The sequence below is a fragment of the Balaenoptera physalus genome (assembly GCF_965194825.1).
Source record: "Balaenoptera physalus genome assembly, chromosome: 14".
NCBI classification, from domain to species: domain Eukaryota; kingdom Metazoa; phylum Chordata; class Mammalia; order Artiodactyla; family Balaenopteridae; genus Balaenoptera; species Balaenoptera physalus.
This window is the reverse complement of record NC_138893.1, coordinates 88,286,336-88,299,346: the sequence shown is the minus strand read 5'-3', so window position 1 is coordinate 88,299,346 and position 13,011 is coordinate 88,286,336. Positions and strand designations below refer to the sequence as shown.

The window sequence follows — 13,011 nt, the reverse complement described above, 5'->3', positions numbered from 1 at the left end:
TTCCCATCTTCAATATTAAAATGGCTACACAAAAATTCACCAATTTTGATGTCTTTTTTTAATGCACACTGATATGACACAGCTGTTATAATACAATCTAACAAAATTGTTTCAAATGAAGTAAAAGACAACTAAGTGCTACTAGAGCCAGCTTACGGGAAACCAAACGAACTTTTTGGCCAACCCAACAATAATGGCAATACATGGATTCCCCTCCCACCCCCGGATTTCCACTAAGCTATAATAATCTAAATGTCTAGGGACTTCCCTGGTGGTGCAGGGGTCAAGAATCCTCCTGCCAATGCAGGGGACACGGGTTCCTGGTCCGGGAAGATCCCACATGCCACAGAGCAACTAAGCCCGTGCGCCACAACTACTGAGCTTGCGCTCTACAGTCCGCGAGCCACAACTACTGAGTTCACATGCCACAACTACTGAAGCCCGCACACCTAGAGCCCGCGCTCCGCAACAAGAGAAGCCACCACAACGAGAAGCCCGCGCACTGCAACAAAGAGTAGCCCCCACTCACTGCAACTAGAGAAAGCCTGCGGGCAGTAATGAAGACCCAACGCAGCCAAATAATAAATTAAAAAACACACAAAAAAGTCTATATGTATACCAATAATCTGATTTAACTGTTACAGTTTTATAGTATATGTTGTCATATCTAGGAGAGCTAGCTTACCTCCTTATTCTCTACAAAATACACTGTCAGGAAAAACAGAAAATTTTGAAATAGGCTCCCCTGCCCACGCACCCTCCCCCACTCCCACCCCCCATTTACTGAGTCTTGATTAGGGCACTCTTCAGAAGCTTATCTACCTAAATGATGTGTTTGAGCTATTTACAATTCTGTAAAGTGTACTTCTATTTAGGAGCAATACTGACAGAGATAAAACTATGTATGTGCCTTTGACTTACAAGGAAAAGAAGTAGTTTTTTGATGATCTCTGAATCCCTTTACACTCTTAGGACTTATTCAGGACCCTAAAGGGCTTAAAAGCACTAATACATACCACATCAGAATTGAAAATTAAGAAATTTTAAAAATACTCATAGACTTATCTGAAAATGAACAAGAACAAAGGCACTGCATGTTAACACAGATAACAGTACTAACATGAAAGTCATTTTGACCTCATGAACCCTCTGAGACAATACCACTGTCCTTGAGCAACTATCAGCTTGTTCCACAATACAGAAGAACATAACTGAAGACACAACATGGTAAGTGAATTTTATTTTCCTTGGTTTATATTTGATTCTGAAAGAAGCTATACAATATGTTAAAATCTTAGCAAAGTTCACTCAATTTTGAAGGGTATGCTCCCATGCCTTCACCTATGTTATTTTTTTACTTTTGTGTAATCTGTCAAAGAGCAAAAATTCTGTGTCTTACTAGAATAATTTTCTATACTTGATGTTGATTTTGTTTTTCATTATTTAAGTGGGAAAAAAAAGAACAAAGACTCCTCACTTATGAATAAGCTAAAGTTCTTTTCAATCATATTACCATTTACATTTATTTTGAAATGTTTTACTGTCACTTCAGTAAAATAGGTAACCAAGTATTATTTCTCAAGCATCAAAGGTTACATCTTTTAATAAAGTGTTCCAATCTTCTCTTACAACTTTTTTGGTTTTTGTCTTCCTGTTATGGGCTGAATTGTGTCCACCCCTGCCCCCAAATTCATATGTTGAAGCTGTAAGCCTCAGTACCTCGGAATATGACTGTATTTGGAGATAGGACCTTTAGAGAGGTGATTAAGGTAAAATGAGGCTGTTAGGGTGGGGCCCTAATCCAATATGCCTGCTGTCCTTATAAGAACAGGAAGAGACACCAGCAACGCACACAAACAGAGAAAAGGTCACATGAGGACACAGCAAGAAGGTAGCCATTTGCAAGCCAAGGCTTCAGAAGAAACCAAACCTGCTGACAGAATGATCTTAGACTTGTAGCTTCTGGAACTGTGAGAAAATAAATTTCTGCTGTTTAAGCCACCCAGTCTGTGGTATTTTGTTATGGCAGCCCTAGCAAACTAACACACTTCCCCGAATCAGATCCTAAACTTAGAAAAATAAAACTTCCAAGATACCTTCTATGTGTTAGTGAAAATATCTTTGAGATTTCCCAGAGAGGCTATGGAGACTCACAATGATTTGTTCTTTCAACATATAAGTAGAGATGCTAGAAATAATTAAGTTTATTTGATGTGTTACTATTATAAGAGTTGCATGGGAAGAGTTGTCAAATCAGAAGACACTTAACCTTCCCTAGGTTAAATTTATATGGTAAAAGTAATTAATATAAATATTTCACCTCTCTAAATTAATAAAGATATTTCAAAAATGTAATTACTATAAAAATTTCTAATTTATATGGTAAATATAATTAATATAAAAATTTCAAAAATTAATATATTTCAAAAAGTGTTTTATGAGAAATCCATGGAGATTCATCAATGTCCTTGCTTTCCATATGTTTAAATATGAAGGGAAACATTATTCAAAACTCTTATGAAATAGTTCTATCAAGTTTTCCTGTATTTATAAAAGTTCTGGCGGTACAGTGCTGTCTGTCCTAATTTCAGTTTTTTTTTCCCCCAATTTCAGTTATTATTGAACCTTTATTTTATTCACATCTATTATCTTCTAGGCCAGTGATTTTCAAATGGCGTTTTATAAAAATATACATGTCTAAACTTGATCCCTGACTTACTGAATCTCTTTACTTGATATTCTTGGTGTTATTCCTGGTACATTAGGTCTCAGGATTATATTATATCTCAAGATTTTTTTCAACTGTAGAAAGTTATACTCATTCATATTCATAAATCAGATGTAAGGAATCACTGACTTCTTTGAGACTAGGCTTAATCATCATCTTTAGAAACATTCTTGTTTAAAAACCTTTTTGGAATACAGGCATAACTCGCTTTATTGTGCTTCATAGATATTGTGGTTTTTACAAATTGCTGATTTGTGGCAATTGATGATTTGTGTTGTCAGATGATTGTTAGCATTTTTTAGTAATAAAGTATTTTTAATTAAGATATAATATGTACATTTTTAAAAGAAAGAATGCTACTGCACACTTAATAGACTACAGAATAGTGTAAACATAACTTTTACATGCACCAAGAAACCAAACATTTTATCTGACTCATTTTATTGTGGTATTCTGGAACCAAACCACAGTATCTCCAAAACATGCCTCTAATGTGTTCTCCATGTCACAGAAACAACCAAATTTCCTTGTCAACTGTATTTATTCTTATTATGAACCCTCGTCATATCTTTCCACTTGACAATTATCAATAATAAATAAGCCATAGTCATTTTAAGCCTCTGTCATCTATTGACTAGTTTTTTATTCTGATGCTTGTCTGAAGGCCTTCCTATAAGCTACAGGCCAGAGTTTGTACTTTCAACAAAGAAGGATAGTCTCAGAGCCCTGTGAAAAGGACTGTACCTGGTATTTGAAACCACTTATACGTCAAAGAATAGACACTTGGGTACAGGCTTCTGAGGAGACGTGGCTTAGAGAACTTTCAAAAGAAACCAGTGGACTACATTAGGATTTCTCATACATTTTTTTAAGTTGATAAGCAGTTTTATGAAACTGACAATCCAAGATCCATAATGTTTAACTTTGCTTTAATTTTCTGTTTTCTGGATCTCCCTTATAGGGAGTCATTTCTCCTTCTTCTAAAGTAATCTAATTCACATCAATTTTGTAAACTCTGCTTTGGTACGCTGAAATGAAATGTTAAAAAAACATTTCTCTTCTCCCTTCAGCTTGCCAGTATCTCCTGGAAAGGAGCTTATATCCTCTTCTGAGGCCCTGATTTTTGCAGCTGCCATTCAGGGCACACCTCTAGATCACCTGAGTCTGGGGGCCAGCGGGGGATTATGCTCAAGGGTCCCACAGGACTAAAACCAATGGACAAAGAGTTCTTAACTGACTACCGCCCCAGGGCACAGCAAGAGGCAACAGACTGAGGTGCCCAATCTTTCTGTAGAAGAGGCTTATTAGTTTATCTAATACAGCTTTGGCCTAAGAGGCAGGCTTCTAATTAAACCCACATCAAAGGACCTGTTGTAATCCTCTCAGAGATCTCAGAAGGAGGGCCCTATCTTTGCACCATCCCTCTGCTGCACTCCAGAACATCCGTTTCTTCCATAGGGGAGCTCGTATTCCCATCTGGTGCCCCCATTTTTGTGGTTGCCACCTAACTGATGCCCCTTGATTACCTGGTTCTGGTGGACAGCTGGGCTTGTATCCTGGGTCCCATGGGACTGTAACAACTGGAGAGACAGTTTTTGGTTGGCTACCACCCCCAGTGCACAGCACAAACAACAAACAGAAACATGCCCCAGTTTTCTGTGAGAAAGGCCTATCTGCTTGTCCTGGAGCTTTGGCCCAAGGCTTCTACACCTCTAGCAACCTACTGAGGTGATCTTTGGGGACGAAAGCTGGTGGATGCCATCTTTGCGCTCTCCCTCTACCTTGCTTTAACTTGCCAATATCTCCTGGAAAGGAGCTTGTACCCTTAGCTGGTGCCTTGATTTTCACAGCTGCCACCCAAGGGACACCTCTAGGTTGCCTAGTTCTGGCAGCAGTGTGACTTTCCCTTGCAGTCCCACAGGACGATATACATTTGCAAACTTAAAAGCCACTGCCTGAGGGTCTGGCATCAATCAGCCTGAATCTAGGTATTGCTGAAATTCTCCCCTTTGGGATACTGACAGGTCTTGGCACATTCTCAACTAACCGAGAGCCACTAAAAATAATATAGACTGTTTGGACATTAACAAAGATTTGAGAGACAACCAAGAGTGAGGGCAGGGTTGAACTATATTACAACACTACAGTAATCAAAACAGTATGGTATCAGCATTAAAAACAGACACAGATCAATGGGACAGAATAGAGAGCCCAGAAATAAACCAATGCATATATGATCAATTTATTTAGGACAAAGGAACTAAGAATACACAGTGGGAAAAGGACAGTCTTTTCAATGAATAGTGCTGGGAAAACTGGACAGCCACATGCAAAAGAATGAAACTGGACCACTATCTTACACCATACACAAAAACTAACTCAAGGGCTTCCCTGGTAGTACAGTGGTTAAGAATCCGCCTGCCAATGCAGGGGACACAGGTTCAAGCCCTGGTCCAGGAAGATCCCACATGCCGCGGAGCAACTAAGCCCGTGCGCCACAACTACTGAGCCTGCACTCTAGAGCCTGCAAGCCACAACTACTGAAGCCCGTGCACCTAGAGCCCGTGCTCCTCAACAAGAGAAGCCACTGCAATGAGAAGCCCGTGCACCACAACAAAGAGTAGCCCCGCTTGCCACAACTAGAGAAAGCCCGCACGCAGCAACAAAGACCTGACGCAGCCAAAAATGATAAATAAATAAATTTATAAAAAAAAAAAAACTAACTCAAAATGGACTAAAGACTTGAATATATGACCTAAATCATAAAACTCCTAGAAGAAAACATAGGCAGTAAGCTCCCTGACATCAGTCTTGAGGATGATTTTTTGGATTTAGCACCAAAAGTATCAAAAGCAAAAATAAACAAGTAGGACTACATCACACTAAAAAGCTTCTGCACAGCAAAGGAAACCATCAACATGGATTAAAGACCAAAATGTAAGACCGGAAACCATAAAACTCCTAGAAGAAAACAGGCAGATCACTCTTTGACATAAATCGTAGCAATATTTTTTTGGATCTGTCTCCTAAGGCAAAGGAAACAAAAGCAAAAATAAACAAATGGGACCTAATTAGACTTAAAAGCTTTTGCACAGCAAAGGAAATCACTGACAAAACAAAAAGACAACCTACTGATTGGCAGAAAATATTTGCAAATGATATGACTGATAAGGGGTTAATATCCAAAATATATAAACAGCTCATGTAACTCAACATCAAAAAACAAACAGCCTGGTTTAAAAAAATAGGCAGAAGAGCTGAATAGACATTTTTCCAAAGAAGACATACAGATGGCCTACAGGCACATGAAAAGATGCTCAACATCATTAATCATCAGGGAAATGCAAATCACAAGGAGATATCAACTCACAGTTGTTAGACTGGCTATTATCAAAAAGACAAGAAATAACAAGTGTTGGTGAAGATGTGGAGAAAAGAGAACCCTCGTGCACTGTTAATAGGAATATAAATCGGTGCAGCCACTATGGAAACAGTATGGGGGTTCTTCAAAAAATTAGAAACAGAACTACCATATGATCCAGCAATTCCACTTCTGGGTAAAACAAAAACACTAATTTGAAAAGATATATGCACCACCATGTTCATTTTAGCATTATTTACAATAGCCAAGGTATGGAAGCAACCTAAGTTTCCACTGATGGATGAATGGATAAAGAAAACATGGGGTGTGTGTGTGTGTATGTGTGTGTAAGTATATACATACACACATGTATATACACACATACATACAATGGAATATTATTTAGCCATAAAAAAGGAAATCTTGCCATTTGTGACAACACACATGATTCCTAGAGGGCATCATGCTAAGTGAAATAAGTCAGAAAGAGAAAGACAAATACTGTATGATCTCACTTACATGTGGAATCTAAAAAACAAACAACAACAACAAACTGAAACCAAGCTCATAGATATGGAGAACAGATTAGTGGTTGCCAGAGGTGGCTGGGGGTGGGGGCCAGGCAAAATGGATGAAGGGGGTCAAAAGGCACAAACTTCCAGTTATAAAATAACTAAATCATGGGACTGAAATGTACAGTATGGTGACTACAGTTAATAATACTGTACTGCAAATTAGAAAGTTGCTGAGAGTAAATCTTAGTTTCATAACAAGAAAAAAAATTTTTAACGATGGTGACAGATGTTAACTAGACTTATTGTGGTGATCATTTGCAATATATACAAATATCAAATTGTTATGCTATATACATGAAACAAATATAATGTTATGTCAGTTAAAAACATTTTATCTGATTCTTGCTGATCCCCAGAATTCAATGAGAATTCAAACATTACTTTTAATAGTATTAACATTACTTTTAATAGTAATGTTGCTATCTGCATGGGTTCAGTAAGAATATGTTCCCCTTCTCACTAGTTTGTACTTCTTTCATAACTGATTGAGCAAATCAATTATGTAACCACGAACTTACCTGAAATGTCATATTAAGAATGATGGCTATTGAATTAGATATGACAAGTCATCTTAAAGAATAAAGTTGGTTGTACTTATGGAGCCAATGCTTATGATGTCTCTGGTGCAGCAGAAGATTAAAACTTGTCAGGTCTGGGACATTGTCATGTGATGAACTGTGCTCCCCCAAAATTCATACGTTTAAGTCCTAATCCTTAGTACCCTCAGAAAGTGACCTTATTCAGAAATAGGGTCACTGTAGATGTAATTACGTAAGTTGAAGTCATATTTGAGTAGGGTGGACCACTAATACCAAATGACTGGTGTCCTTATAAAAGGGCAAAATTTGGACACAGATAGGCACATAGAGAGAATGCCATGGGAGGATGAAGGCAGAGATCTACTAGCCAAGGAATACCAAAGATTGCCAGCAAACCACCAAAAGCTAGGAAGGACACATGGAACAGATTCTCTCTTATAGCCCTCAGAAGGAAGCAACACTGTCAACACCTTGATCTTGGACTTCTAGCCTTCACAACTGAGTCAATAAATTTGTACTGTTCAAGCAACTGAGTTTGTGATATTTTATTATAGCAGCCCTAGCAAACTATTACAGTTTTCCTATACACTAATACTATAACATTCTAAAGAAAAGTTTGCCCTTTGCCTAGTTCCAAGGAGAGAGTCTCAAGGTCTTGGGAATATCCTGTTAAGAGTGTCTTTTTTTAGACCCCGAATAGCCAAAGCAGTCTTGAGGGAAAAAAATGGAGCCGGAGGAATCAGACTCCCTGACTTCAGACTATACTACAAAGCTACAGTAATCAAGACAATATGGTACTGGCACAAAAACAGAAACATAGATCAATGGAACAAGATAGAAAGCCCAGAGATTAACCCACGCACCTATGGTCAACTAACCTATGACAAAGGAGGCAAGGATATACAATGGAGAAAAGACAGTCTCTTCAATAAGTGGTGCTGGGAAAACTGGACAACTGCATGTCAAAGAATGAAATTAGAACACTCCCTAACACCATACACAAAAATAAACTCAAAATGGATTCGAGACCTAAATGTAAGACTGGACACTATAAAACTCTTAGAGGAAAACACAGGAAGAACACTCTTTGACATAAACCACAGCAAGATCTTTTTTGATCCACCTCCTAGAGTAATGGAAATAAAAACAAAAATAAACAAATGGGACCTAATGAAACTTCAAAGCTTTTGCACAGCAAAGGGAACCATAAACAAGACGAAAAGACAACCCTCAGAATGGGAGAAAATATTTGCAAACGAATCAACAGACAAAGGACTAATCTCCAAAATATACAAACAGCTCATGCAGCTCAATATTAAAGAAACAAACAACCCAATCCAAAAATGGGCAGAAGACCTAAATAGACATTTCTCCAAAGAAGACATACAGACGGCCACGAAGCACATGAAAAGATGCTCAACGTCACTAATTATTAGAGAAATGCAAATCAAAACTACAGTGAGGTATCACCTCACAGCAGTTAGAATGGGCATCATCAGAAAATCTACAAACAACAAATGCTGGAGAGGGTGTGGAGAAAAGGGAACCCTCTTGCACTGTTGGTGGGAATGTAAACTGATACAGCCACTATGGAGAACAGTATGGAGGTTCCTTAAAAAACTAAAAACAGAATTACCATATGATCCAGCAATCCCACTACTGGGCATATACCCAGAGAAAACCATAATTCAAAGAGACACATGCACCCCAATGTTCATTGCAGCACTATGTACAATAGCCAGGTCATGGAAGCAACCTAAATGCCCATCGACAGACGAATGGATAAAGAAGAAGTGGTACATATATACAATGGAATATTACTCAGCCATAAAAAGGAATGAAATTGAGTCATTTGTTGAGACGTGGATGGACCTAGAGACTGTCCTACAGAGTGAAGTAAGTCAGAAAGAGAAAAACAAATATTGTATATTAACGCATGTATGTGGAACCTAGAAAAATGGTACAGATGAACTGGTTTGCAGGGCAGAAGTTGAGACACAGATGTAGAGAACAAACGTACGGACACCAAGGGGGTAAAACCACGGTGGGATGGGGATGGTGGTGTGCTGAATTGGGCAACTGGGATTGACGTGTATACATTGATGTGTATAAAACTGATGACTAATAAGAACCTGCAGTATAAAAAAACAAACAAAAACAACTAATACTAAACTTTCTTTGGGTTATTTGTATGGAAATATGTTAATATAAATATTTCAGACATTACATGAAATTTCTAAAAATCTTATATGTTCTGGTATAATGTTATAAGTCATAATTCTAGTTATTACTTTAAAATGTATATCTCAGAAATAACTAAATTTCCTTGTCAATTGCATTATTATGAACTTTCATCAAATCTTTAACCGTGGTCATTTTTAAGTCTTTTGTCATTTACAGACAGTTCTGGGTGTACTCTGATGCTTTTGCAAAAATGTTCCTATAAACGGGTTTCATCTTCAAGGAATTCATGGAAAAGACTCTGACAAGTACAGGTTTCTGGTAACTGACCATACTGCTGAACTGAATGAATAAGCATTTTCAGAACTTTAATGGAAAAGTGATGAATTCATAAAAGTGCTAACAAAAGATCAAGATGAAAAAAAAAAAATTAATTACTTGGGACTGAGTGAACTGATGAGGATGATTATAATTTTTGTGACTTTCTGTTTGAATAAAAAAATAATAATAATAATAATTTTTAAAAATTAAATAAAATAAATCCCACAAGGACTCAGAGGCAAAAAATATACAAATCAATTTTCACTGCAAAGTAAAGGAGCTGTTACAGTGGAGGATTACTGGACTGAATGTCAATATTATGACAGAGTATGAGTGTTTCATGTTTGGTAATTGCAATCATTGTTGCTTTTGTTGTGGTCATCCATTTACAATGCTTGGTGTCAGTTTATTTATCTCTTGTAAAAATAAAATACAGTGTGTGTGTGTGTGTGTGTGTGTGTGTGTGGAAAAAAGAGTGTCTTTTTTTACCTGTGGCCTTGAGGCCATACCAGATAGTTTATGCTAACAATGTGATTTATGGTGGGGGGCCACGGACTTAACTTCTAGAGGGGCTGAGTAAATTAAATTCACATTTAATTAGTTCCTATCCTACACAGCTTTAGTATAGTACAAAATAATTATCAGCCATTATATATATTATATATATAAAATAGTGGTAAGATATACATAACAGAAAATTTACTGTTTTAACCATTTTAAAGTGTTAATTCATGGCATCAAGCAAATTCACAGTGTTGTGCAACTATCACCATTATTCTCCTCCAGTACATTTTATCATCCCAAACAGAAAATTTGTACCCATTAAACAACTCCTCATTCTCCCCTCCCTCCAGACCCTGGTAACCAGTGTTCTCTCTGTCTCTATAAATTTGTTCTAGGTACCTCATACAAGAGGAGTCATACAATATTTATCCTTTTGTGTCAGGCTTTTTTCACTTAGCACGTTTTCAAGTTTCTTCCATGCTGTGGCATGTACCAAAATTTCATTCCTGTATATGACTAATATTCAATTACATGTATATATCATACTTTTCTATCCATTCATCTGTTGATGGACATGAGTTGTTTATGCCTTTTGGCTACTGTGAATAAACAATTTTTTAATGAAACTAAATTGTAGCAAAAATGACTGCTTTTAGAACTCCATTTCCTTTCCCACTTTAATGCAAATAATCTTAAGGTATGCAGTTTCAAAGGCAACAAAATGCATCTCTAAGTGACTAAACTGTATAAACAGAAATACATGATTCCTTACAATATCCATGCTGCTTTAAATTACAAATCTCTTTGTTAGGTTATTAATGGTGCCTCGTGGAAGAAACTGATATGATGAAACACCAGCATGCTACTAAGGACATACGAAAAAGAACGATACTACTAAAATAAATGCAAGTTCCAAACCTAAGAGTGACTGGAAGAAAGCGAAGCCATATTCTAACACAAAATCAAACAAAAACAAGAAAAAAATAGTATCATATCCTGACCTTTGTTAAATAAAAAAAAGTGATGGACCTTTTCAAATGTCAACCTTCATAGTAGGTTCATCACAGAATAGTCTCGACTCAAGTCCCACAACTCAGAGAAAAATCCCAAAGACAATCAAACATAGATAAAATAAATGAGAAAACAATTCTGAGGTATAGTTTAGGATGGTAAAGGAAATATTTTAAAAAGTACATTTTGGTTGCAGCATGTCAAAGAAGTGAATGAGAAAACAGCATCTGAACATTTCAAATTCTTTAAGTAGTAAGTTAGTATCACTGAAAAGATAACCAGATCTATTAAAAGAGTAAGAGAAAACAAAAATATAGATTTGGCTAAAGCAGTAGGGATATAAAAGCAAATTTTATATTTTAATATTTCGAATGGGTAATATATTTATATGTTCAAATTTCAGATAAATAGAAAATGTTATATAATTTTAAAGTCTCGTATATACCCCAAAAGAATTGAAAGCAGGGTCTTGAAGAGACATTTATACACCCATGTTTATAGCAGCATTATTCACAGTAGTCAAAAGGTGGAAACAATCCAAATGTCCATCAGCAATTCACAGATAAACAAAATGTGGTCTATACACACATGCTGTAACATGGATGAACCTTAAGGACATTATGCTAAGTTTATAAAACAAGCCAATCACAAAAAAACAAATACTGTATGATTCCACTTATGAGATATTTAGAGCTAAGTCAAATTCACAGAGACAGAATGCAGAATGGTTGCCAGCTAGTGGGAAGACTGAATGGAGAATTGTTGTTTAATGAACACAGAGTTTTAGTTTTGCAAGACAAAAACGCTCTGGAGGTAGGTACACAACAATGTGAATGTACTTAACACTACTGACTGTGCACTTAAAAATCGTTAAGTTCATAAACTTTGTATTATGTGTATTTTACCATAATCAAAAATAAAAAACAAAAACACTTCCCTCCCACTGGTATCTAGTCACCATTCAGTTCCCATATGCCAACCTACTTTCATTATTTTATTTATCCTGGGTTTCCTTATGCATATATATAAACAAACTAAGCAACCATATACAGTATTCTGTACCTTGCTATTTTCACTAAACAATGTATCTTGTAATCCTTTCATTTAAAACATAGAAAAGTTCATCCTTTAAGAGCAACATTTTAACAATAATTTTAGTGTGTGCAGCAAAGCTTTAATGTAAAAGAACTTACCAAAATCTGGTGGACATTGCCCATTATAAGGGAACCAATTTCCTTTCACAGTGAAAGGACTTTTTCTGTTGCTTGTTGAACCAGTTCCTAGCTGTCCATTACCACCAAGTCCAAAAGAATAAATTCGTCCTGATGAAGGAACAAAAGCAGAAGTGTGCTGCCTAGAGTAAAATGATAGAAAACCTCAGACTTAATGTTACCTTTCAAACAATTTACATTCAGAAAAGCATAGCAAATATTACTGATATAATTTTTGTCTTCAAAAGTAAGTTAATAAAACCATTATAGTTCTAAACTTTTCTGTACAAAATATTTAATAGCCTTACTCTATACTGAATGAATTCTGTACCACACAGGCAGGCTGCATAAAGCATATTCCAGAATATTCCCACAAATATCCAGATTTAAAAAGGCCCAGCTCTATACTGGAATCCCTTACAATATATGATTTAGCACTAGAGGTAGCATCTAACTATGCTGTCCAAGAAAGCTCCCCAGCCGCCTTCCCTCTCTGTCAGGTTCTAGCTTAGAGCTCTATGGTCTATGAGAGCCCACCATCTGGGCATCACTCAAAAGTTTGAAGATAAGAACTGGGCAG

At 36.6% G+C, this 13,011-nt stretch overlaps 1 protein-coding gene and 1 pseudogene across 10 annotated transcripts in view; one reads left to right on the top strand and one right to left on the bottom strand.

Annotated features, from left to right (window-relative positions):
- The window catches only part of HERC4 (HECT and RLD domain containing E3 ubiquitin protein ligase 4), a 130,679-nt gene that overhangs the window by 57,672 nt on the left and 59,996 nt on the right, over positions 1-13,011 (bottom strand). For all 9 annotated transcript variants that reach the window (XM_082424658.1, XM_082424651.1, XM_082424650.1 and 6 more), the window contains one exon: positions 12,414-12,574. In XM_082424658.1, coding sequence (XP_082280784.1) covers positions 12,414-12,574 — 161 coding nt within the window. The remainder of the gene's footprint in view (positions 1-12,413; positions 12,575-13,011) is intronic.
- LOC309642895 (large ribosomal subunit protein eL21 pseudogene) overlaps positions 1-13,011 on the top strand; it is a 528,492-nt pseudogene that overhangs the window by 503,118 nt on the left and 12,363 nt on the right. The window lies entirely within an intron of this gene.